General features: G+C 34.5%; 1 protein-coding gene across 3 annotated transcripts in view; it reads right to left on the bottom strand.

The window, feature by feature from the left end:
• The window catches only part of Usp37 (ubiquitin specific peptidase 37), an 83784-nt gene extending 59839 nt beyond the window's left edge, over positions 1-23945 (bottom strand). For 2 of the 3 annotated variants that reach the window (XM_071619616.1, XM_071619617.1), the window contains exons 1-7: positions 23792-23945; positions 19026-19121; positions 14569-14792; positions 10358-10529; positions 5387-5487; positions 2021-2193; positions 1634-1708 (exon numbers count right to left, since the gene is read on the bottom strand). In XM_071619616.1, the coding sequence (XP_071475717.1) occupies positions 1634-1708; positions 2021-2193; positions 5387-5487; positions 10358-10529; positions 14569-14724 (677 nt within the window). In that variant the 5' untranslated portion in view covers positions 14725-14792; positions 19026-19121; positions 23792-23945. The remainder of the gene's footprint in view (positions 1-1633; positions 1709-2020; positions 2194-5386; positions 5488-10357; positions 10530-14568; positions 14793-19025; positions 19122-23791) is intronic. The other variant, XM_027941847.2, reaches the window with a different exon arrangement.
• Between the last annotated feature and the right edge of the window lie 122 nt (positions 23946-24067).

The following is a 24067-nucleotide window of genomic DNA, read 5'->3' as shown; positions in this document are numbered from 1 at the left end:
TCTGTTTTACTACAAATTACTGAAATTTCTAAACTTGTTTGGAATTCCTGCCCGTGCCTTGAACTCACCCATGTCTGGCTTTCCCTGACCAGATAACAACTCTCTCTAAAACCTTATGGTGCCTCATAAATCCTGGCTCCCCGACAAGATAACAACTCTCTCTGAAACCTCATAAATTCTGATGTTGGATCTAAATTTACTCCCTACCTTGAAATACCACATAGATCATTAACCTACTATCTGCCTTTGTATTATTATGCTCATCAAAATCCTGTTAGCTGTGAGTTCTCAAGATACTCCCCTTTGTAACTTTCTGTGCTATAAAACCTTGTTCCTAGAGAGGTGGGGGGCTGGTCTCTAGCCCACGTTAGGAGAGACAGCCGCTGATCAACTCTCTTTGTGTACACAAATACAAGATTGCTTTAATTTGATTTAAAATTGGACTCGGTGGTCTTTTCTCTGCGTTGGGGTTCAACAGTAGAGGTAAATGACTGATGATTAAGAGGAAAGGTTGCTGCTACATAATAAGGACAGAGAGTAATCTGTTCGGAATAAAGGGAATTCACTAGGGTACCACTTGGTGCTCTCATGCTTGCTGGTAGTATGGTTCCCACATAATTGCAATGGGCAATTACATCAACAATGGCCTGAAAAGCACATGGTGACCAGAGGCTCAGATCAGGTGACTGTAGTTTCAGGTTCCCGTTCTATTACCTACCCAGACTTTCATATCTATTACAGCATCAGAACCAATTATTATTAGAAGTTTCTTTGACTTTTTTCTAGCTCCTTTCTTGTAACCCCATGATCTGAAATATGAGTTAAATAGTAACTGATTTTTATTAAAGTATTGAGATATTAAGTACTGACTATGTACTAAGTATTCTCATCTTGAAGGAGAAAAAAAAAATCCTCATGTGTTAAGAAAGAGGACTATGAGTTGGTGACATCCCTGCTGCAGATCTATTCCCTTTTGTCCAACCCAGAAAACATCCCTGAAAGATGAACGCTCCTTGCCTACAACCTATGAAGGGCTCACAATCTTTTAACCCCAGGCTAACTACTTATGCAAGTAAGGTAAAATAATTGTAATAATAATAGAAGGAAGGAAGGATAGGTTCAGACTCAAATAGCAAGAAACATTATTTGGAGTTCTTTGGCTATAGTCTTCCTGTGAGTATTCCAAATTTTAGGCAGGAAAGAACAAGTACAATGAAACAAAGGCAACAGCAATGGATGAATTCCCTCCATTGAACCTACAACCCATTGTCACCAAAACACTTTAAATCCTGCTCTTCAATCTATAGAATGTCCCACAAACTGAACATTCCTCTAATCTTATCCTAGTCGTTATAAGAAATACTCATCTGGGCCAGGAGTGGTGGCGCAGGCTTTTAATCCCAGTGGCTCAGGAGGCTGAGGCAGGAGGATCATGAGTTCAAAGCCAGCGCCAGCCTCAGCAACTTAGGAAGGCCCTAAGCAACTGAGCAAGAATCTGTCTCTAAATAAAATACAAAAAATGGCTGGGGATGTGCCTCAGTGGATAAGTGCCCTGAGTTCAATCCACATACCAAAAAAAAAAAAAAAGAAAAAACCCTCATCTAGTATTAAAATGGTTCTTAAAGCAACTTACGATGATGAATCATTTTCCTTAGGGTAATCTTCATTCAGCTCTGATCCAGATAACATTCTTTTCCTCTTTTCAGTGCTATAGAGAACAAAGAATAAAAGATTATTTTTAAAAGGTAATTATCTCATACCATTAAAAATTATACACCAATATATTTAAGGACAGAAAACATGACTACTAATTCTCTATACCATATTTAAATGAATATACTGTATATCTGCATGCTTAATACATACATTTCACTGACATAAACTACATAAGACAAATACCTATAATTATCTACAAAAATGTAGTGTATACTTTAAAATTTTTTTTCTCAAATTTCTAAAAGGCCTAAAAGATATTTATAAGCAGATAATCAAATGATTAAGTAAGGAAAATTTTTCCTACCGGTTTTCTAATAACCCTGATCTAAGAGGTGTTGATGTTGATGTCAAAGAAGGAATTGTCCGGGTTATTCCATTTCCTGCTACTGTCTTAATGGATCCTCTACCAGGAGTACCAAGAACTTTTCGAAATGGAACATCATCTTTATTTTCCAAACTTCCTCTTTTTGAAGAGGCCTGTATGAATGAAGTTTGAGCCAGTTAATCTTCAAATTAATTGCAATAAGACCTATGATTCTTGATGGGAGCTTTAAAAAAATATAACTGCAGACCTATCTTAGTAGAGTTTAGCCTAATTGGTCTGGGATGAAACTCATTCATCAATATATAAATTATATATATTCATCAATATATATAAATATGTATGTATACACACACACACACACACACTTCACTACTGGGGATCAAACCTAGGCCCCTGCACCTACTAGGAAAGTGCTCTACCATTTAGCTATACCTCCAATCCCTAAGACATATACATTTTTAAAAGCATTCCAGGTGATTCTAATGCATATTCATGTGTGAGAAACTGAGCTTGATACCTGTTTTCCTATAATATTCTTGTAAACTTAAAAATTCCACAGCATACCTGAAGGAGGCAAGATCCACACTCTGAAGTATTAATTAAAAAAAAAAAAGATACACAAAGACATAGTTCTAGTGGTCAGCATGAATATTAATCTTTGGAGAAAAATATACAATCATGATTATGATAAGTAAAGATGGAGTGACAGGAGCTAGAAGTGTAGTTCAGTGGTAGAGCCCAAGTTTAGCATCATGAGGCCTTGGATTTGGTCCCTAGCACCACTATAAAAAAAAAAAAAAAAAAAAAGCAACAATGACATTTGATTACCACAACTTGAACATCAAATTCTGTGTGCTAACACACTGTCATGTGCCTCTTAAGGAGGTATGAGTTTGGAGGAATAAAACATATATAATGATGAGAAGGAAGATGAGAAAGAGTCCACTGACAGAAGATGAATCAAAGAATCTACCTTGTAGACAAAGCAAGAACATTCAGAGAGAGTACAGTAATGTAAACACATTAGCTGGGAAATAATGCTTTAGGTGAACATTCTGCCACTTAAGTAAGTTACGTATTTCTCTATGGAAGACATGTCCAATGATAATCTTCTTATATAATTACAATCTTAAGATAGAAAATAAACCTCTAAGGTCACCTGGATAAATGGGCTAAAAAGTTAAAATTTATTTTCAGAGGGTGATAAATTTTCAAAGTTCAGGGCTGAGGATATAGCTCCTTTGCTTAGCATGCACCAGGTCCTGGATTTGATCCCCCAGCACAAAAGGAAAAAAAAAATTCAAAAAGTAATACTAAAAGCCACAGACTGAGAAGTCTCGATATCACCTCATCCCCACATCCCCAGTTCTTCCACTTGCTACTCTCACACCCTTATATTCTTCCCTAGTTTCTCCAGGCAAACAGAATCAATACTTCATTTTTCTCTCATATGGTAGCATAAATATGTATACCCCTGCATCTCTTTGAAAATATCCACCACCATCTCAAATAAATATTTTACATCAAATTCTATTATACATACATAAAAATAAAACCAAAATACACTTTTCAGAAATCAATATTTATTTTTTTTTATGCAGTGCTGAGGATTGAACCCAGTGCCTCACACATACTAGGCAAGTGCTCTACCACTGAGGCACAACCCCAGCCCCCAATATTTATTCTTAACATAAATAAATCTTCTATTCAACTTCCTTTGTAATTACAACCCACAAAATTGATTTTAAAATCCCACTAATAGGGGCTGGAGTTATGGTTCAGTAGTAGAGTGCTTGCCTAGAACATGTGAAGCACTGGGTTCAATTCTCAGTACCACATAAAAATAAAGTTCTTGTGTCCATCTACAACTAAAAAAATGTTTTAAAAAATCCCTCTAATGGAATTTTTGTGGAAGTATAAATATATCTGCTATGTACATTAATACTTAAACACATTTAAGAAATATTACAAAAATTTAAATCCCTACTTAAATATCTATGAATCTGGGGTTGGGGTTGTGCCTCAGTGGTAGAGCGCCTAGCATGTGTGAGGCCCTGGGTTCGATTCTCAGCACCACAAAGAAATAAATAAAAATAAAGGTTCATTGACAACTAAAAAAATTTTTTTAATGTAAGAATCTAAAAATAATTATGCTCAGTGGGGAAAAATACAGACTCTCCCCACAAAAGTCCTCCCAAAATACAAACTGATTCCACCTACAGAAAACTACAGCAAATACAACCTTATCTATAGTGATAGAAAGCAAAACAGTGGTTGTTTCCATACAGGGACCAGAGAGAGGGGGAGGAAGGAGGATTACAAAGAGGGATGAAGAAACTTACTGGGATTATGGTTCTGCTCATTGCATTAATTATGGCAATGATTATAAGGTTTAATACCTAAGTCAAAACATACCAAATTATACTTTAAATATGTACAATTTGCTACATGACAATTATACCTCAATAAAAAGTCCCCCAAAAATCTCATCTATGACAATCCTAACAAAACTTTTTTCTTATTTATTGCTTAGTCCAGAAGAGGACTAGTAATCACTTTTCTGCCAAGCCAATAGGACCCTAAATTAACTTATAAAAGAGGTTTAAAGTTTCTGACTTTATGCCTGGCTTACCTTTGCAACACAAAAGAGACATAAGTACTGCCAAGTTGCATTAGTATGATTTACTGGTACACAGCACATCTCATTGCTGGCAGAATAACATGTATAAAAGAAAAACTATTTAAAAAGTAAACAGAAGTTCTCAACAAAACAGAATTATTTCATACAGTATACAGGCAAAGTCCCTAATGTAGAACAGACCCAAAGTGCATCACAGAAATAGTAGCAAACATTTCTACGGTTGTTAGTATGCGGTATAGTATACAATTAATTAAATAATTTTACATAAATTATATCCCAGCAATCCTTGAAATATCACTGTTGTTGCAATTTTACAAGTAGATGCTGAAGCTCAGGATACTTAAACTTCCAATGACCCCTAACTAATAAGTGACACATCAAGTCTTGATCCCATACCTAATTCCAAAGCCATGCTTTTTATTTATTTATTTTTAAGTTGTAGATGGACACAATACTGAGCTACAACCCCAGCCCCCAAAAACTATGCTTTTAAAAACTATACTTCAACCTTAGATTGTCACAAAACTAATTGGAAGAAATCAAGGTGGCCTAAATGATGAATTTCAGCTCTGTGGAAAATATCCTGTGATAATGCCAGAAATGTTAGCCATTATAATCTAAATTCCACTTCTTTCAACCTCTTAGTATATCTGTACATAACTATCATCTTTTTAAATAAGCTAGAAAGATACAAATGAACATACCTGATTGTCTGAATAAGAAAGCTGCCTGTTGGTTTCTTTCTGTGAGGTCCTGCTTCCCAGAATGGCTCCAAAACTACCAGAACCCTGAGAAGGTTTCATGGCTGGTGAACAAAATCCAAAATACTTAGTTTAATAAAAAGATTTAGCATTATTATTATTACATAATATTGAAGAAATGGAAGAAACAGAGTGTAAAAGATAGAACAACTAATTCTTTCTGATAAAAATATACACCTGAGATATAAAGTACTTAAAATTGTGTGCTAAATCAAGCACAATGGTACATACCTATAATCCCAGCTACTTGGGAAGCTTAGGCAGAAGGAGAGCAGCCTAAGCAACTTAGTAAGACTCTGTTTCAAAATTATAATTTAAAAAAAAAATTTTTTTTTTGAAGGGCTGGGGATGTAGCTCAGTAGTAGAGCATCCCTGGACTCCTGGGTTTAATTGCCAGTACTGCCCATGCCCCCCAAAAAGAACAAAACTCCCCAGTAAAGAAACAGATAACACAAAAATGTGAGATCATGTAATAGGAGATAAATTTTACAAACCAAAAAGAAAATACTAGCCATGTGCAGTGGCACATGCCTGTAAGCCCAGGTACTCAAGAGGCTGAGAAATGAAGATGTCAAGTTTGAGCCTGGACAATTTTTTTTTTTTTTTTTTTTGTATCAGAGATTGAACACAAGGATGCTTAACTACTGAGTCACATTCACAGCCCTTATTTTATTTAGAGACAAGGTCCCACTGAGTTGCTTAGCACCTTGCTTTTGATGAAGATGGCTGTGAATTCTCAATCCTCCTGCCTCAGCCTCCCGAGTTGCTGAGATTACAGGAAAAAAAAAAGAAAATGCTAGAAATTCTCCTATGATATTGGTAATTAACAGTCTGAAAGAGTTAAAGGTCACTGTTTATTTAGAGCATGAACACTGACTCCAGATGCCAAGGAAACATGTCAGAAATAATGACACACCTCCAAAAACACACTCTAAGGCACTGTCTACAAGTTTATTAATTAAAATGTATACATTAATTGAAACTTCACATGGAATCCCACAAAGATGTACAAAATAGTTTATATTTTTTATTTAAAAGTTTGCAAATTTCCCATTGATGATTATTTTGGAAGGTTTATTCAAAATTGCAAACAATATTTAACATCCTTCCACATTTCCTCTTCTACTAATAGAATAATTTCTGAAACATTTATTTTTTAGTTGTAGGTAGACACAAAACCTTTATTTTATTTTTATGTGGTACTGAGGCTTAAACCCAGTGCCTCCCATATGCTAGGTGAGTATGCTACCTCTGAGCCACAACCTCAGCCCAATAGAATAATTTTAGTAGAACAAACTCCTTAGAATAACAGTTGCTGGGTTAATGGGTCATTTTAAACCAAACTGACATTAGTACACGTCTTCCAAAAAATATATCTAAGTTCCTATCAAATACATGAACATCTCCATGCTTCCCCTCACACCAATGTCATTGTGACAGTAAGAATTTGATTCAATTACTGAAGTTGAAAATTATTTTACAATTAACGGCCATCTATTTTTCTTCCTGAATATTTTGCAGTTTTTGTCCATTTCTCTATTGAGTTGTCTTTTTTCTTACTAATTTGAAAAATAAGTTTTTGTATATTAATGGTATTAATATATTATTCTGGCTAATAATTTTCTTCCTTTGTCTTTTTTTTCCCCTTGATACAGACATTGTCTAAGTTTTTTTTTTTTTTTTTTTCATTGTCTAAGTTTTTATACAGTCCAGAGTTTTTTGTTTTTGTGTGTATTCATGTGATGCTGGGGATCCAACCCAGGGCCTCAGACATGCTAGCCAAGCATTCTACCATTAAGCTACAGCCCCAGCCCAATTCATTTTTATGTAGTACTCAGGAAGGTCTTTTCCAACCAGAGATTATATTGTAATCCAGTCCCCACACACCTTTTTTATTCCAGTATATGGTCTCCTTAAATTGCTGGGGCTAGCCTTGATTGTGTATATGTGTTAGGGATGAAACTGGGGACTGATTCCAGGGGTACCCTACCACTAAGTTACATCTCTATACCTTTTTGTGTCAAGAGTCTTGGTAAGTTGCCAAGGCTGACCTCGAACTTGAGATCCTCCTGCCTCAGTCTTCCAGACTGCTGGGATTACAGGCTGTATCACCATGCCTAGCTAACTCCACCTTTTAATAATACTTAATCATTTTAGCTTTTCACATTCAAATTTTCAATCAATCTGAATCTATTTAGATGAAAGAAGTGAGATAAAAAATTTTGTTTTACCATCTTAAACGATTAGTTATCAGCTTTGTTTTATAAACAGAGTTCACCAACTGTTAGTATTTTTTCGCATTGATTTGAATGCTACACTTAATATTAAATGCTTTATATTTCTCAAAGTATTTTTATATTCATTGTCTTATTCTAGTCCCTGCAAAGTATATAAAATCCCCTTTGGAAAGCTAAGGTAACTAAATCTAAAAGATTAAAATGAGTTGTACAAGATCAAAGAACGAGTATCAAGCCTACAGCCAGCAATTTTAATAATAGGAATGACTTGCTTCACACAGTCATGTTTTACATAAATGAGCCCTCATTCTTTAAAATGCCCCGATACTAAGATAACACAACTTTCATTTTAGAGACTGAAACTAAGTTAAGTGACTTGTCAAAAACCACAAATGAAATAACAATCAGAGGTAGGACTGAACCCAAAATTGTTTTAGGTCTGAAGCAGAGTCTTCTATTATGTTATTTAAGCTTGGGTACCTGTCTACTATGCTTTCCACTGCAATGCATTTAAAGACATGCTTTTCTTACATCAATTTTATGACAGCAATTCAGTCAATATCATTGATATGATGGAATAAAAGAAAAACAAAAATGTAGACAAAATTCCTGACATAGTTGAAGAATTTTATTATTTATTTATTTAGTACCTAGGATTAAACCCAGGGATGTCTTTTTTACTTTTTGAGACAGGATCTCACCAACTTGCTTAATACACCTTGCCAAGTTGCTGAGGCTGGCTTTGAACTTTGGACTCTATGCCTCAGCCTCCTGAGATGCTGGGATTACAGGCATATGCCACTGCACCTGGCCTAAGAATTTTAAATAGTACTGTCCTCAATTTCTTGATTCTAAAATTCAACTGTTTAGGGGCTGGGGGGATACACAGAGAACTTGCCTAGCTTATATGAGGCCTGAGTTTGATCCCCAGCACCAAAAATAAATAAAATCCAACTGCTTAGTAAGTTCACTTAGCTTAGATTTGGTGGCATGAATGAGTAAGTACTAAATGGCAAACAATCACAATGTTTTTATTTTATAAAAATGCTGTGCCAGCACTAGGGCTGTAGCTAAGTGGTAAACACTTACCTAGCATGTGTGAGGCACTGGGTTTGATTCTCAGTACCCTATATAAAAAATAAATAAATAAAATAAAGGTCCACTGACAACTTAAAAAAAAAAAAAAAATCAGTGTACCCAAATAGCATTATCAACTAAATATAAAAAGTAATGCTGTTACATTTTAATTTTCTAATGCTTATGAGTTTTGTTGGGATTTTTTGGTGACAGGAATTCAACCTAGTACCTTGTACCTGCTAAATATGTGCTCAACTAAGCTACACTCACAACCCTTCTAATGTTTTTAATGTTACACTTAAATTGAGAAATACTCTAGTAAAATTTTGTCAACTATAAAATATTAGAAAAGTATTCATGATAGAGCCTGAAACAAAGATGCCTATAAATACATTTAGGACCTGAGTATATTATGTGATTTTCTATAGAACTCAGTTTTCACAGGAAGAATAAAACTTAGGAATAAGATTCACACAGATTCAGATAGGCAAGTCTATTAAGATTAATGCAATAAGGTAACTTTTCCAATTATAATTTAAATCCTCCTCCTTTCCTAGTTACATATTTTTATAGAATCTGTAGGGCTTTTTACATATAAGATGAAATCATCTGTAAACAGAGATAATTTTATTTCTTCCTTTCCAATTTGGAATCTTTTTATTAAGTAATTGCTCTGAGACTTCCAATGCTATACTGATTAGAAGTGGCAAGAGCAGGCATCCTTGCCTTGTTTTTCTTTTTTTGAAGTACTGGGATTAAATTCAGGGGTGCTCTACCACCATGCTATTTCTCCAACCCTTTTTCTTTCTTTCTTTTTTTTTTTTTGATGCTGGGGATCGAACTGAGGGCCTTGTGCATGCAAGGCAAACACTTTTATCAACTGAGCTGCATCCCCAGCCCCTCTTTTTTCTTTTTGAGACAAGGTCTTGATAAAGAAGTTGTCCACTCTGGCCTCAAACTTGCAATCCTCCTGCCTCAGCCTCCTCAGTAGCTGAGATTATAGGTGTGCAACATCACACCCAGGCTTTGTCTTATTATTGATCTTAGGGGAAAAGCTTCCAGTTTTTTCACTGTTGAGTATGATAGCTATGGGTTTTTGACATATGGTCTTTATCATTGAAGTTGTTCCCTTCTAAGTCTGTTGAGTGTTTTTATCATGAATGGATGTTGAGTTTTGTCAAATTCTTTTTGTGTACCAATTGAGATGATCCAACAGTTTTTGTCCTTTATTCTGTTAATGTGATATATTATATAAACTGACTTTCATATCTGAACATTGCATCCTAGGAATAAATTCTTTATGGTCATGGTGTACAATTAATTCTTTTAATGTTCTTTTTTTAAAATATTTTTTTAGGCGATGGGGTGGTGACAACTAAAAAAATTTTTTTTAGATGTTGATGAACCTTTATTTTATTCCTTTATTTATATGTGGTGCTGAGAATCGAACCCAGTGCCTCACACATACTAGGCAAGCGCTCTACCACTAAGCCACCACCCCAGCCCTTTTTTAATGTTCTACTGAATTCAATTTACCAATATTTTGTTGAATACTTTATCAGTATTCATCATGTCAGACCATGGGATGATTAATGCTTACCTGTATGAAGTCTGTTTTGATGAACTGCATCTAGAAACAACCTCATTTCCTCTGCTTCCTTACTTGGTACTTTGTCAATAGACAAGAAGCTATTATCTTGTAGAGTTAACATTAGGCGGCTTTGTTTTGCTCCACTGGGCCGAAGCACCACATTTTTAATGTTATGACTTAGCTGACAAAAACAAAAGAAGTATTATCTTAACATCAAAAATATAAATTATGTACAATAAGTTATATAATGAATACTAAACTCTATACTTTCTAAGCAGTGTTTCTCACTCTTCTCCATACTGATTCAATCTGTTTTTAACCAAAGAGTTCCCATTTCTTGATACATTTAAATCAAAGATTAAGCTTTTAGAAGATACAAACATACTTCTAAACTTGACTTTAGAAAATAATCCTAGCTCTCTTGCTCTTATGGCAGAAAATTCCTATTTTAAGATATAGTTCTAAAGTTACGTGAGCTAACCAGTGAGCTAACCATTTTTGGAGCCTGGACAGTTATACTATCACCAAGACAGAAAACCAAATTGGATTAGTCTCTTTTTCTTTTTTTCTTAGAACAAACACTTTGCAAGATTATTTGGTAAATCATTTAGGTAGTTGCAATGTAAAAGGATACATTAATCCAAGCCACCATCCTCACACTCTAAAAACACATCAAAAATAAACTTTCAACAATACTAATATTTTTAAAAAACAGTTTAAAGCAATACTTTCATTTTTCTTGAATGAAACTTTGACAACACTAAATTAATAAATCTTAAAGTTTCTTTATTACCTAAATTATCCCTGCCAATATTATCCCTCTAATATTCTTCCTTAGCAGAATATACAAAGGTTTCTTTTTTTTTTTTAAGAGAGAGAATATTTTTTAATATTTATTGGTTTTTAGTTTTCAGCGGACACAACATCTTTATTTGTATGTGGTGCTGAGGATCGAACCCAGCGCCGCGTGCATGCCAGGCAAGTGCACTACCACTTGAGCCACATCCCCAGCCTACACAAAGGTTTCTAAAGCTGCCTTTTGCTGAAGACATACCCTTTAAACAGTATAAAAAAGAAATAACATTCATTAATTTTAATTAGGGAGAAATATTCTTTGTCACTTTTTAGATAAAAATGAAAAACTATTTTACCGATTTTCTCTAGTAAAACATAAAAATAGGTAACATAAAGACATTACATCAGTCTATTTACCATTTTTTTAAAAAAATCTTTAAAAATTTTTAAAAAAATGTAAGTAAGCAAGTTTGCTCATTAACAAGAGAATAATTCTGAAACTGGTCACTTCAACAACTGAAAATCCCATGTAGCCCCCACAATTGCAGCCCTAACTCCTTTTTTGTGGTGCTGGGGATTGAACCCAGGGCCTTGTGCATACAAGACAAATACTCTACCAACTGAGCTAAATCCCTCATTTTTTTTGTACTCAGGGGCACTCAACACTGAGCCAGGGTCTCACTGAGTTGCTTAGCACCTCACCATTGCTGAGGCTGGCTTTGAACTCACAATCCTCCTGCCTCAGCCTCCCAAGCCTCTGGGATTATAGGTGTGCGCTACTGCAACCAGCTAAGAGTTCCCCACTCTTTATCCCAAGTCCAGACCTCTCCGTTAGAACTCCAGGCTTGTTTACCTTCTGAATGCCTGAAATCTCAAATAATTCATCTCTCTCAATCTTCAAACCACAACTTTTTCTTTTTACCCCTCACAGAATGCACAAAAGGGACTGCCATTCTCTCAGATAGGGAATCTCCCCAGACTCTTTCTCTCTCACCTCCTAAATCTAATGAGCTGAGTCTTTTGACAATCCTTTCTTCTTCCTGCTTCTTTCACTACCTTTTCCTTTCTTTAGGACTTTTCATTCTTAACCTCCCATGAAATCTCCTACATGTCCTTAATTTCTCAATATCTTGTCTATCCCCAAAGGACATTAATTTGAGATGCTAGGCTCCTTAGAACTTGAGATACCCTTGGGATAAAGAAGAATCAGCAAAATCTGCCACTCATTCCCCACTGCCCACTTATTTTAAATTAATTTCCTATTTCCCTGAATGTTGACTCATATTTGTGTTTGTCCATGTAGAGAAATTACTTCTGCCTTACCTCTACTATGTTTAGAAAACTCCTATTTATCCTCTAAATTCCCAGAGTACAAACCACTCACTTCTTTTGTTATCTCAGTATCACTGAAATACTTTTACAGCTGAAAATGCATTTGGTTATGTTTAACTGAGGGGAATGGTGTTTCATTCAGTTCTGTATTCTTAGCCCTTACCACAGATTCCACAACTGTAACCTATAGATGGTTAGAAAATGACTGTTGAATGTAAACTGACCCAGAACTGAGATGAGGCTGGGAATGCAAATATAGTCATTGTGCGCCTATCTATGTTTGCTTAACTATTCAAATACTCAGTGTCAACCTTGGCTGAGGACTGAAAAAAATGATTCTATTTCAAAACAACTTTCTTTTGTTGAGATGAACAATCAGTAGATATTTCAATTACCAGTCACCACCTCCAACTTATCTGATATATAAAATCATAAACAATTCATTTTCATAGTTAAAAGCAAAGACAAACGAAAATTTTTATTTAAGCATAGTTATATACTCCTCTTCAACAGAGTATTTTAGTTTAGAACAAATATTATACTTTTGTATAACCTAATTAACCAATACAAGGTTTTTTAAAAAGATTTTTATTTATTTATATATGACAGCAGAATGCTTACAATTTTTATTACACATATAAAGCACAATTTTTCATATCTATGGTTGTATACACAGTATATTCACACCAATTCGTGTCTTCATACCTGTACTTTGATAATAATGATTATCACATTCCACCATCATTAATTACCCCATGCCCCCTCCTTTCCCCTCCAACCCTTCTGCCCTACCTAGAGTTCGTCTATTCCTCCCATACTCCTGCTTCCTATCCCACTATGAATCAGCCTCCTTAAATCAAACATTTTCTAACTCCATCCATTTACCTGCAAATGCCATGATTTTATTCTCTTTTATTGCTGAGTAATATTCCACTGTGTATATATATGCCACATTTTTTTATCCATTCATCTATTAAAGGCCCAATAAAGGATTTTTTTGTTTATTTTTAATTATTTATAAATACAATTTTTTAAATTTATTGCTTCATAAAATAAATAAAGGATCGAACCCAGGGCCGCACACAAGCTAGGTGAGCGTGCTACCACTGAGCCACAACCCAGCCCCCAATAAAGGATTTTTAAGGACAGAAAAATGTGAGACATTATGTTTTGTTTTGTTTTTGTAGTGCAGGGGATTGAACCCAGGATTGCTCTAACCCAGATCTTTTTTTTTTAATTTTATTTTTTATTCCAGGACAGTCTCTCTAAATTGCCTAGGTTGGCCTTAAAACTTAAGGTCCTCCTGCTTCAGCCTCCTGAATAGCTAGAATTACAGATGTGTATGACACCCAGCAGACATTATGTTCTTAAATTCAACATATAAGTAACTCATATTTGCAAAAGAGAAGCAGTAGAAAAGTGAAAACAAAACTAACAATTTTCTGTAGTGATAAAATAAAGAGGATCCTTCAAAATCTTACAAGAAAATATTTATCTAAACAATCTTGAACAATTATCCTTAAATAGTCCATACTATGACTTTTGGCAGAAATATTTAGGAAATACACACTGGCTTTAAAAGACACTAGTAAATCCTCTTAAAAGTTAATACTAACCTAATGATGAATTCATCATCTATGTTAAAACCAAAAAGGAAGGCTGGGGTTGTGGCTCAGTGGTAGAGTGCTTGCCTCATATGTGTGAGGTACAGGGTTTAATTCTCAGCACAACATACAAATAAAAAAATAAAATAAAGGTTCATCAACAACTAAAAAAATAAATAAAAAGAAAAAAGGATTAACTAAGCTTGTCCTAATGTGTTTTTTTAAATAACTTAAAAATACAGTTATTTAAAAAGATATAATCCTTCTAAGTTCCTGCACACTGGTTTTCTTTTCAATACTGGGTGACTATTTCTTGCTCTCTTATACACAGCCAATACTGGTGCTAAATACTTTATAAATCATGTACACAAAAGTATTAGTGTCTTGGAAATGAGAAACAAGAGAGACTACTCTGTTACTTATTATGTCTTTAGCAATTTACTGATGGACCTGATCCAAGAACCATTAAAAACAAAATTTAGTTAATACCTGAAATATCCTTGGAATTCCTCCACTATTGTAGTGAACTACTAGGCTGATTTTGTTCTCTTTTTCCACAATTTCAAAGGATCCTTCTTTCCACTTTGTAATTCCAGTCTGCATACTTCGAATTCTGATAGGACCATGTATCTTCAGGGGAGACATATTTTCTTTAAAAATAAATTGCTTCTAGCCAAATTAAAAAGCAAAAATATACCTTCACCTGACAGGTTCTAAAGAAGGAAAATAAAATAGAGAGTTAAAAGTTTTTTTTTAAATTAGAGTTTAAAAGAGAATACTTAACGAACCATCTTGTATTTCTCCACTTCAATAAACACTTTTATGAAGCAATCTCCAAGGCCCTTATCAATTGTAGAACATAGGTAACAAAGAACAAAAGCAGGTACTAACATTCAATGATGGCATCTAACCACATTTAATTTCTTCTGTACATGTTTCCTTCTTTGCCAAGAGTCCAATACCTATGCCTATTAGTTCTTAAATTCTACATTTTGCAGAATGCATAAATAGTTGTTGCCAGTAATGACACATCAATTTAGGAACAAGAGATGTCTTTCTCAATGTGATTGCCCTCACCATTATTAAATGGTGTTGAATTCTTTTCTTCTTTTACGAATGTTTATAGGTCTTAACTTCATGTACAGAAGATATTAAAGGAATAAAAATGTTTGAGAATCATCAAATTAGTCTAACTTCCAGAATTACATTATTTGAGAAAAACATTTAATCTTTAGGAAGAACAAAAACTGCTCTCTTCCTAAGAGCCACCTACCATTTATATTTAACATTACCATTCTTAGAAGGAATCTTTAGCAATTTTAACTTTGACAAATACATTCCTGAATGAACTTTTAATACTTAAAAAAAAATGACTTACAGCAATGATAGGATGTCTCAGACCCTTCTAGCTTTGCCAAAAGCCAGCAAGTAAATAAATAACAGTAATAGCAGAAAGTGTTATATACATAAATATTCAAACATCTAAAATTGCTAAGCCGAATTTATACCATTTCAAACATTTAAAAACACACTGCCCCTAAAATGATTCTTGCTTATAATCTAATAAATTCAAAAACCTTTAAACAATGCCTTTGCCTACATAGCTCATCTAGAAAATTTAGAAAAGGAATTACACAAGGAAAAACATGAGGTCTAGAAATCAGGAGCCAGGTCTGTTAATTACTAACTTGTAACATACCTTCTCTATTTACAAAACAGGAATAGAAAATATTGTAATATTTCAGAATGAAACAGCATATATTAGGCACTCAGCTGACAGTACTATTAATATTAATGGAGTCAGTGTTCACTAACTGAATTTATTTCTTGTCTACAATTCCTCTTTCTCCAAAAACCTCTATAAATAAGATGTTAATGAAAGTCACCCACTCAACAGCCAAGTAATGACTTAGGTAAAACATGAACAATTACTACCCAATCCAGCCAATTATAGCATGTAGCAGTAGTGAACTTAGCACTGTCTTATCATCTTCTTTTTCAAGAAAATGAAGACTCTCAACTTTTATATAAAAGTTTTAAATTTTAAATTGTGAATTTTAAATTGTGAATAATGAATTCAAACTTAATTTGAAAACTATGAATCAAACAAAATCCACCTGTAGGCAGGACACAGCATAGGGGGGCCCCTGTTCAAGGCCTTTAGTTACTGTTGAGCAAAAAACTGGGGCTAAAAGAGATGTGGAAAAAATTTTGAAGAGTTAAAAAGTGTTATTCATTTTAAGTTCTCTATTATAATTCACCCATCTCATCAGAGTTTTCTGAGTGCCTACTATGGACAGATTTAGATATTGGTAAAAGTGGCTGAATGTATGAATTCCTTAAAGTAATTGAGCTCATTACCATACACAGACCTCTCTATTAATATGATGCTTTGCTCAAACTAGTAACTGAAGAAATCTGAATAAAAATTGTATTTATAATTTTTTTTGAAATTAATTATTTGTGGCTTCGTTATTAGGGTATGTCCTTAAAATCATTTGCACTCTACTTCTCAATACTGCAAAGAATATGTGGTTGCTCTTCTACAATAGATTCCATGCCAGAAACATGACAGTTCTTTGACTTCTTTCTTGATGATTATTGGTATTAGTTTGGAAATGGTAGGTAGTTCTGTAAATTCTACCTCCATATACTTTTCATACAGTTTTATAATGAACTATAGATCAAATCATATCACATTTTTAAAATATCATTAAATGGCTTTCCTCTGTCCTTATAATAAAGTCTAAACTCATTAACATGATATAAAGGTCCCATGATCTAGACCCTGATTACCTCTCTATTCCCAATATCAATAAACTTCCCCAAAATCCCATCATCTGAACTGCTTGCAATTTTCCCCTAATGCCATATATACACTTGTACACTCTGTGGTGGATGTCTAGAAAATTTTTTATTCTGTTCCCCATCTTTGGCCCTCTTAAAATTTCTTTTCTTGGCTCTAAAATCAAGGTTCAACTCTTTAAAGTAAGTTTTCCTAACTCTTCACTTGTTCTCTTCCCCATATCAACAATGGAACTGTTTAAATCCTTCTGTCTTCCTGTTGTGTTAGCTTAGTTACCTCTAGCAGAATAGTTATCACATTGTATTATAAACTGTTTATTTCTTTGTCTGTCTATCTAGACTCTGCAGCTTGAAGACAGGGAAGATGTTTTTTAATTTCTCTGTCCCCACTAAGACGATGTCTGATGCACAGGAGACAGAAACGCATTGTTCAAGAATAATGAACAAAATAACACTAATTTTATTCAATTTGCTATTAAAATATACAATAGCAGATAGCAGAATCATAAATCTCTTTTATATGGCCAATGTAGGATTATATCTAAGCTCTTTGTAAGAGTACTGCTATGTGCTGTATTATATGTAACTCATTTTTTGAAGATTACATCTAAAGCTTTTTCTATGTGCATCTAAACTTCCCCACTGAGTGCAAAGCTGTCCTAACATCTTGTTAATAACTCAATGGAAGACTGATCATTTATTAATATGAATTAATATGCAGTAACAGAAAACAATACCTAAGAACCTAGTAAGCTTTCCCAAATTGGAACTAGTGTTATTCATTGCTCAATGATGAAACTCCATATTAACAGTTTTATCTTTTGTCAATTTCCCTCAGCTTTCCTTATGTCTCATTATTTATTGGTCAGGCTGCCAAAATAAGCCCATTATTAAAGTTTGCCTTATTAAAAATGACATTATTTAATAAAATTTAGATGAAGAGTTCAAAGTTCACTAAAATAAATGAGAAATAAAAATGTTACTGGTTACTTCTGTTTCTAGCTAATTGTCTATTCCTCTCAAACATTTTGATGCAGAGTTTTGATTAACTGCATAAAATTTTACTTTAGATACTAAACATTTTCTTTCTTTTCTCTTGGTGCAAGGGATGAAATCCAGGGGCATTTTATCACTGAACTACATTCTCAGCCCTTTTTTTTTTTTTTTTGGAGACAGAGTCATGCTAAATTGCTGAGGCTGGCCTCAAACTTGTAATCCTCCTGCCTGAGCCTCTTGAGTTGCTGGGATTATAAGTGTGCTTCAGTGCACTCTAGACAACGAACATTTTCTTAACCATTTCTGCTAGAAACCTTTCCTTCTTCTAAGGAAAAAAACTAAACCATGCAGGACATAAAATTAATAGAACCTGGGCTGGGGTTGGGCTCAGTGGCAGAGCGCTTGCCTCGTACAGGTGAGGCACTGGGTTCAATCCTCAGCACCACATAAAAATCAATACATGAAATAAAATATTATGCTCATGTATAACTAAAAATATTTTAAAAAATGAATAGAACTAATATAATAAACCTTTTTCTTAACGCCTCAATTTAGTCTGCTACCTGCTTTTGCACTAAATGAATTAACAATAACTACTTTTGTACATTCATCACATGATCAGGGCTTGCCCTTCTTGGTCACAGGAAAAAAACTAAGTTTCTTTTTCAGTACTAAGCATGATTTAGTAACAGTTAAACTTTCTATGAACCTAAGATAAAGTTTCCTTGAACTCTATAATGCTAATTCTCTAATCAAAGCAATATTAGAAAGAAGATAATTAAAATGAATTATTCTCTAAGTATGTTCTAAGAGTATCTCCTTTCCCTAAACTTTTTTGCAATTAAAATTATGGTCCAAGTTGCAGCACTTCATCATAGCTCAATCAATAATATTGCAAAAATGTTTCTATAACCAGTTTATTTATTTAAATGCTACATTTAAGGTGCTGTTTTGAAAACATTGTTCAGAGGGTATTCTGTGGTCAAGAAAACATGCTAAAACATAAAATTATTACTAAAAAATAAACACAGAAATCTTGTCAGTTCTCGCTGATTTGCATATACTCTTGGAAACATATCAAAAACAAAAACATGACTTACTTTTCAGTGACTTTTACTAAAAAGCCCTATGTAATAACAATTCACCTTTATTCTGATCCTTGTGCCAAAGGCAATGCACTCTTCTTGGGAAACTACTCATATTCTGCAGCTATGCCAGTTCTCCAGGAGCCATCAACTCAGCTAAAGAAAATATAAGTGTGCCTTTTTAAAAATGATTCAATATACAAAATTAAAACTTAAGAAAGAAGAAATTGATCATTTATACAACAGTTAACCCCTCAATGATTTACAAACCACAAATCACTTACTGAAAATATTTAAAATGATGCACAACACATACAGGCATGCACATCAACAATTTTAGGAACGTATCTGCTGTGGTAAATAAGGGACTACAGAGGAGCCTGCACCTTGATCACCTTGTGTTCTGATTTATTTATTCCTGCTACATTTTGAAACTAAGAAGCCTGAGCAAAAGTATAGCCTTTGTTGTCTTTATAAACACTGCTACAATGACATCTTAGTCTTAAAACATCACTTTCATGATGTGTTTAAATACAAATAAAGTGAGTAAAATTGTTTCCAAAATTTAAAAAATAAAACACCTATTTTTCAATTTTAGACCTTTTTTTAAAGCCTGAACTTGCCCTGAAATTCTACCCAAACATCCTTCACTGCCTAATTAAATGCAACAACATCAACTTTAAAAACCTGATCATTTAGTACTCAGAGTAAACTACAAAGTGGTAGGAATATATATGTGTGTGTGTAAATATATATATATATATATATATATATATATATATATATATATATATATATATGTACGTGTGTGTGTGTGAGAGAAAGAGAGAGAAGATGCAGTCCACAGCCTCATTGAAAGGTTCATACTTTTCTCCTTCTACCATCATACAGGCAAGAAATCTTAACATCAGGTTTAATATTAAAACCCAATCTTTTCATAGTTACTACCCTAATTCAGAAAGTCATCATTTTGCCATCAATGCATTAAATATGCATTATGCAACATTTACTAAGCACAGTGCTTAGTACCATACATGCATTACTTCATTTAATTTTCACAATAACACTAAAGGACAAGGATCATTACTAAGTTATCTAATTTACCAATGAGAAAACTGGCTTAGAGAGATTAAGTAATTTATGAATACAGAATCAATAAGACACAAAGTGTTTCTGACAAGAACCCACGGCTTTAACCACTTCCACAGTTCATCCTCATCAGTGAATTGAAGTCATTTTACAAGTCCCCATTCTCTCAGGATTTTTCTGCCAACGAATCCTTTATACTACAATTTCTTTTCTGAAAAAAATACTTTTTTAAAAAAAATTTTCAAAGTATGTACTAGTCTCCTTAACTGTCTCCCTAAGGTGGTGGGTACAGGGGCCGGGCAGGGGTGGGGGTAATGACACATAGACACAAAACTTTTATATTCTAACAAAATAACAAACATTTAGTAAGTGCTAAATATTTGTGACTGATGGTACTAATTTCATCTCAAACTTTTTCCCTAGCTTGTCACTACTTAGAAAATAAATTCAACTGCCTGACATTTGCATATTGTCTATTTTTTATTCCCTATTTTTCAACATAAATTCTATTTTAAAAAATTATTTTAATATTTCATTTCTCATTCACTAGGAATTGACCTAAGTATGAATTTTTCTTACTTATAAAAACCTCACCTTCACTGGTCTCATAGTTTAACCTGTTGTTAAAATATATACACCACTATTCTGATACCCAAGGGCTTTCTTTCCTAATAAAAAGGTCATAAAACAAATGTGCAATGGAGATAAAATTAGTGTTAAAGTTGAGAGTAAAGAAGGATGTTTGTCTAGACAAAGTTTATCTTCAATTCGAGCAGTTTAAAATCTGAATAATTTTATGAGACACAAAAATCTCATAAAAAGTTTATGTTCTCTAAGAAACTACAACTTAAGCTGAAAATTGAAGAATGAGTTGACTGGGGATCGTGGTACTGGAATAATTCAAGTAAACAGAACAATATACACAAAGGCCCTGAAGTGGAACATAATTTACCCAAAGTTGGATGTCAGGCATGGTTGTACATGCCTATAAACCCAGTTACTTAGGTTGTTGAGGCAGGAGGATCATAAGTTTGAGGCCAGCATGGGCAACTTAGTGAGACCCTGTTTCAAAATAAACCTTAAAAGGAAGGATGTTGGTCAGTGATAGAGCAACCCTGGGTTCAATTCCCAGCTAGTACCAGTGAGGGGGTGGAGTTGGAAAAAAAAGTTTTCAAAACTGAAACCCTGCCCCTTTTTTGGATGCATCCTTTAATTTGTCTGCAGAATGGAAAAAAGTGTTTCTTGTGATAAGAATATCATTAAGTTAATACTTCTAAGACACAACTTTTTTAACTTCCTGATTTACATTAAATACTACTAGTTATTCAAAATCACATTAAATACTATTGATTATTCAAAATCAGAAACAAAAACAGAGGATCATAACATACATTTGAACACAAGAGATTTGTGTGAGCAAACAGATCCTTAAAACCATCATATGTCTATCTATCACTGAACCTACCAAGGCCTATCAGAAAGTAGACGTGATGATTCTTATAGCAAGTTCTAGTTTACTTATTCATTTAACAAATTCTTTTTTTTTTAAATTTCTTACATACATAATCATTTAACAAATTCTTGAGGAATAAAAATAAAATCATCACTCTCATATGCCAATGAGAGAGGCTTCCAATAAACATACAAATAAATCTATAATTACAAGTTCTGAAAAATGATATAAAGTAAAATACAGGGCATGATGAAACTTATGATTTAAGACCTGAAGATTCAGAAGGGGGGAAGAAAAAAAAAAATCAAGATTTTTTTTCTCTGTTTTTATTCTCTAAGAAACTACAACTGAAGATAAAAATTGAAGAATGAGTTGATTGGAGATGGTGGCACTGGAACAATTCAGGTAAACAGATCAATATACACAAAGGCACTATATTGGAACATAATTTGGTATACTAGGCTACCAGAGGTGACAGAAAGAAGGATGGTGTAAGATGAAGCAAACAAGAATCAGGTTATGCAGACGCAGATCACAGGAAGGATTTTGAAATTTTATCCTAAATGTAATAAGCATTTAGCAACAGGAAAATACAATAAAGGGTTTCAAGAAAAGAAATGATATATTATTGTTGCGTGGAGAAGTGATGTGGTTTGTTTAGGAAGGAGAGTAGAAAGAAACAAGAATGAGGAAAAAAAATTGGGCAATCAGATAGGAAAGTACTGAAATTGTTCAGCTTACAACAATTACAAGAACAATTAATTCTTACCAATTTATGTGTGTCATGTGCTCACCATGGTTATTTCATTTAATCATCATAACAATCAAATAAAGTACAAACTTATTATTCCTATTTTATAGATGAGAATGCTGGGAGCCAGATAAATATAAAGCCCAGGTAGGAAGAACTGTAGCTTGAATTAGAAAAATGATAGTGAGATGTACAAAAATAGATTCAAGAAGTAGAAGTAGAATAGACAGAACTTGGAGAGGGTATGTGTGCATGGCAGGAAAAATAACTCATTTTCTAGTGAAGACATGTATACACAATTTAATGAAACGGGACACTGGAGGAGAAAGAATCTGGGTATGTATGAAGAGAATGATCAACACTTTGGTTTTAGACATGTTACAATTTAAAATTCCTAAGAAAAAAGTTGAGATGTCAAGCAGACAGTTGGCTATTTGGATATGAAGTAGAAAACAAAATAGGCTGGAAATAAAACTTCATAACACATCAGTACATAGGTGGAATTTAAAACCAAGGAAAGAATGGAAGAGCAAAAGAAGAACTAGGACTAAACCCAAACATCCCTAAGACTATGAATTACTTTTACATCACTGCGTTTCTCAGTCCAGCTTCAATTTTACTTTTCAGCAGACACTATGCATGACTTCTTTCATCTCTTGCAAGATTCATCCCCTCTATCCAGTTATTAGACATCAAGAATATCTAAATGCTCCATCTTAAGTGCCTTTCTTTTCTACCACTACAATCACTTTAAGCACCTCATCCAAAACTATCTACATGGCAGACACATACACATATATATTCATACACAGGTTATATCTACATATCCAGCCTCGACTACCCCTGATCTCTAACCCACGATATACAATGCCTATTTAACGTTCTCTCTTTGATATCTCTCCTAGTTGAAGACTTGTCATGCACTGCCACCCATAAAGAGGCATTTACACAGAGCTGAAATTTGGAGAGCAATACCACAAAACTGCTACAGGACATCACTCCAAAATACAGCATTTTGCAATCAATTATCATTTCCTTTCTTGGACATCACTTAAAATGGGTAAACCTGACAGCTTGATGTGATGGCTACATATGGGATGCAAGCAAATGCACGACAAAAATACCCTCCATGCCTTTTAATGGAGACAATTAAGAGAATGATGAACAATGGTCAAGACAGAGAATAAGTATCATGTCCAAGACCCGATGAATATAAGACAACGAAGTCACCTAATCAGACAGCAGGCCTTGCTAGGGGGCAAGCGGCGGACGAAGACAGCCCCAGAGAAAAGGAACCAGGTTCGAGATGCAAAAGGAGCAAGTGACAGTACAGATCAGGTCAAAGGAGAGAGAAAATCTAGGGGAAACACCCAAATAGGGTACCTGTGAAATCCAGAGAGTGCAGAGGAGCTGCGGGCCGGCTGAGCAGCGGCGGGGCGAACTCCACAAGAGTGAACGCTGAGTGGGCGGACCGCACGGGGGAGGGGGGGTAGAGAAAACGGCTCAATTGAGAAGCTGCCCTGGGCTCCTTACCTGAGCCTGAGGGTCCGAAGCCCCGGAACAGGCCTGCCGGAAGCACAGAATCCGCGTGGAGGGGGAGGAGCCAGGGGTACAGAAGGAAGAGTCACTGAGCCCAGAAAAGCTAGGCGGCTCACTACCCCTATACAGCGAGAGCGGCTGATGGCGGGAACTGTGACCACACGCAAACACGCACGCACGCACGCACACTCGACGCGACCAGACCAGGCGCGTGCGCGACGGCTGCAAACTCCGCCCCGCTTACGTCTTCGCCCCGCCCCAGCATCTAGC

The sequence above is a fragment of the Marmota flaviventris genome, chromosome 11, assembly GCF_047511675.1.
Source record: "Marmota flaviventris isolate mMarFla1 chromosome 11, mMarFla1.hap1, whole genome shotgun sequence".
Classification (NCBI taxonomy): Eukaryota; Metazoa; Chordata; class Mammalia; order Rodentia; family Sciuridae; genus Marmota; species Marmota flaviventris.
The sequence above is the reverse complement of the archived record's forward strand: the minus strand, read 5'-3'. Positions and strand labels throughout refer to the sequence as shown.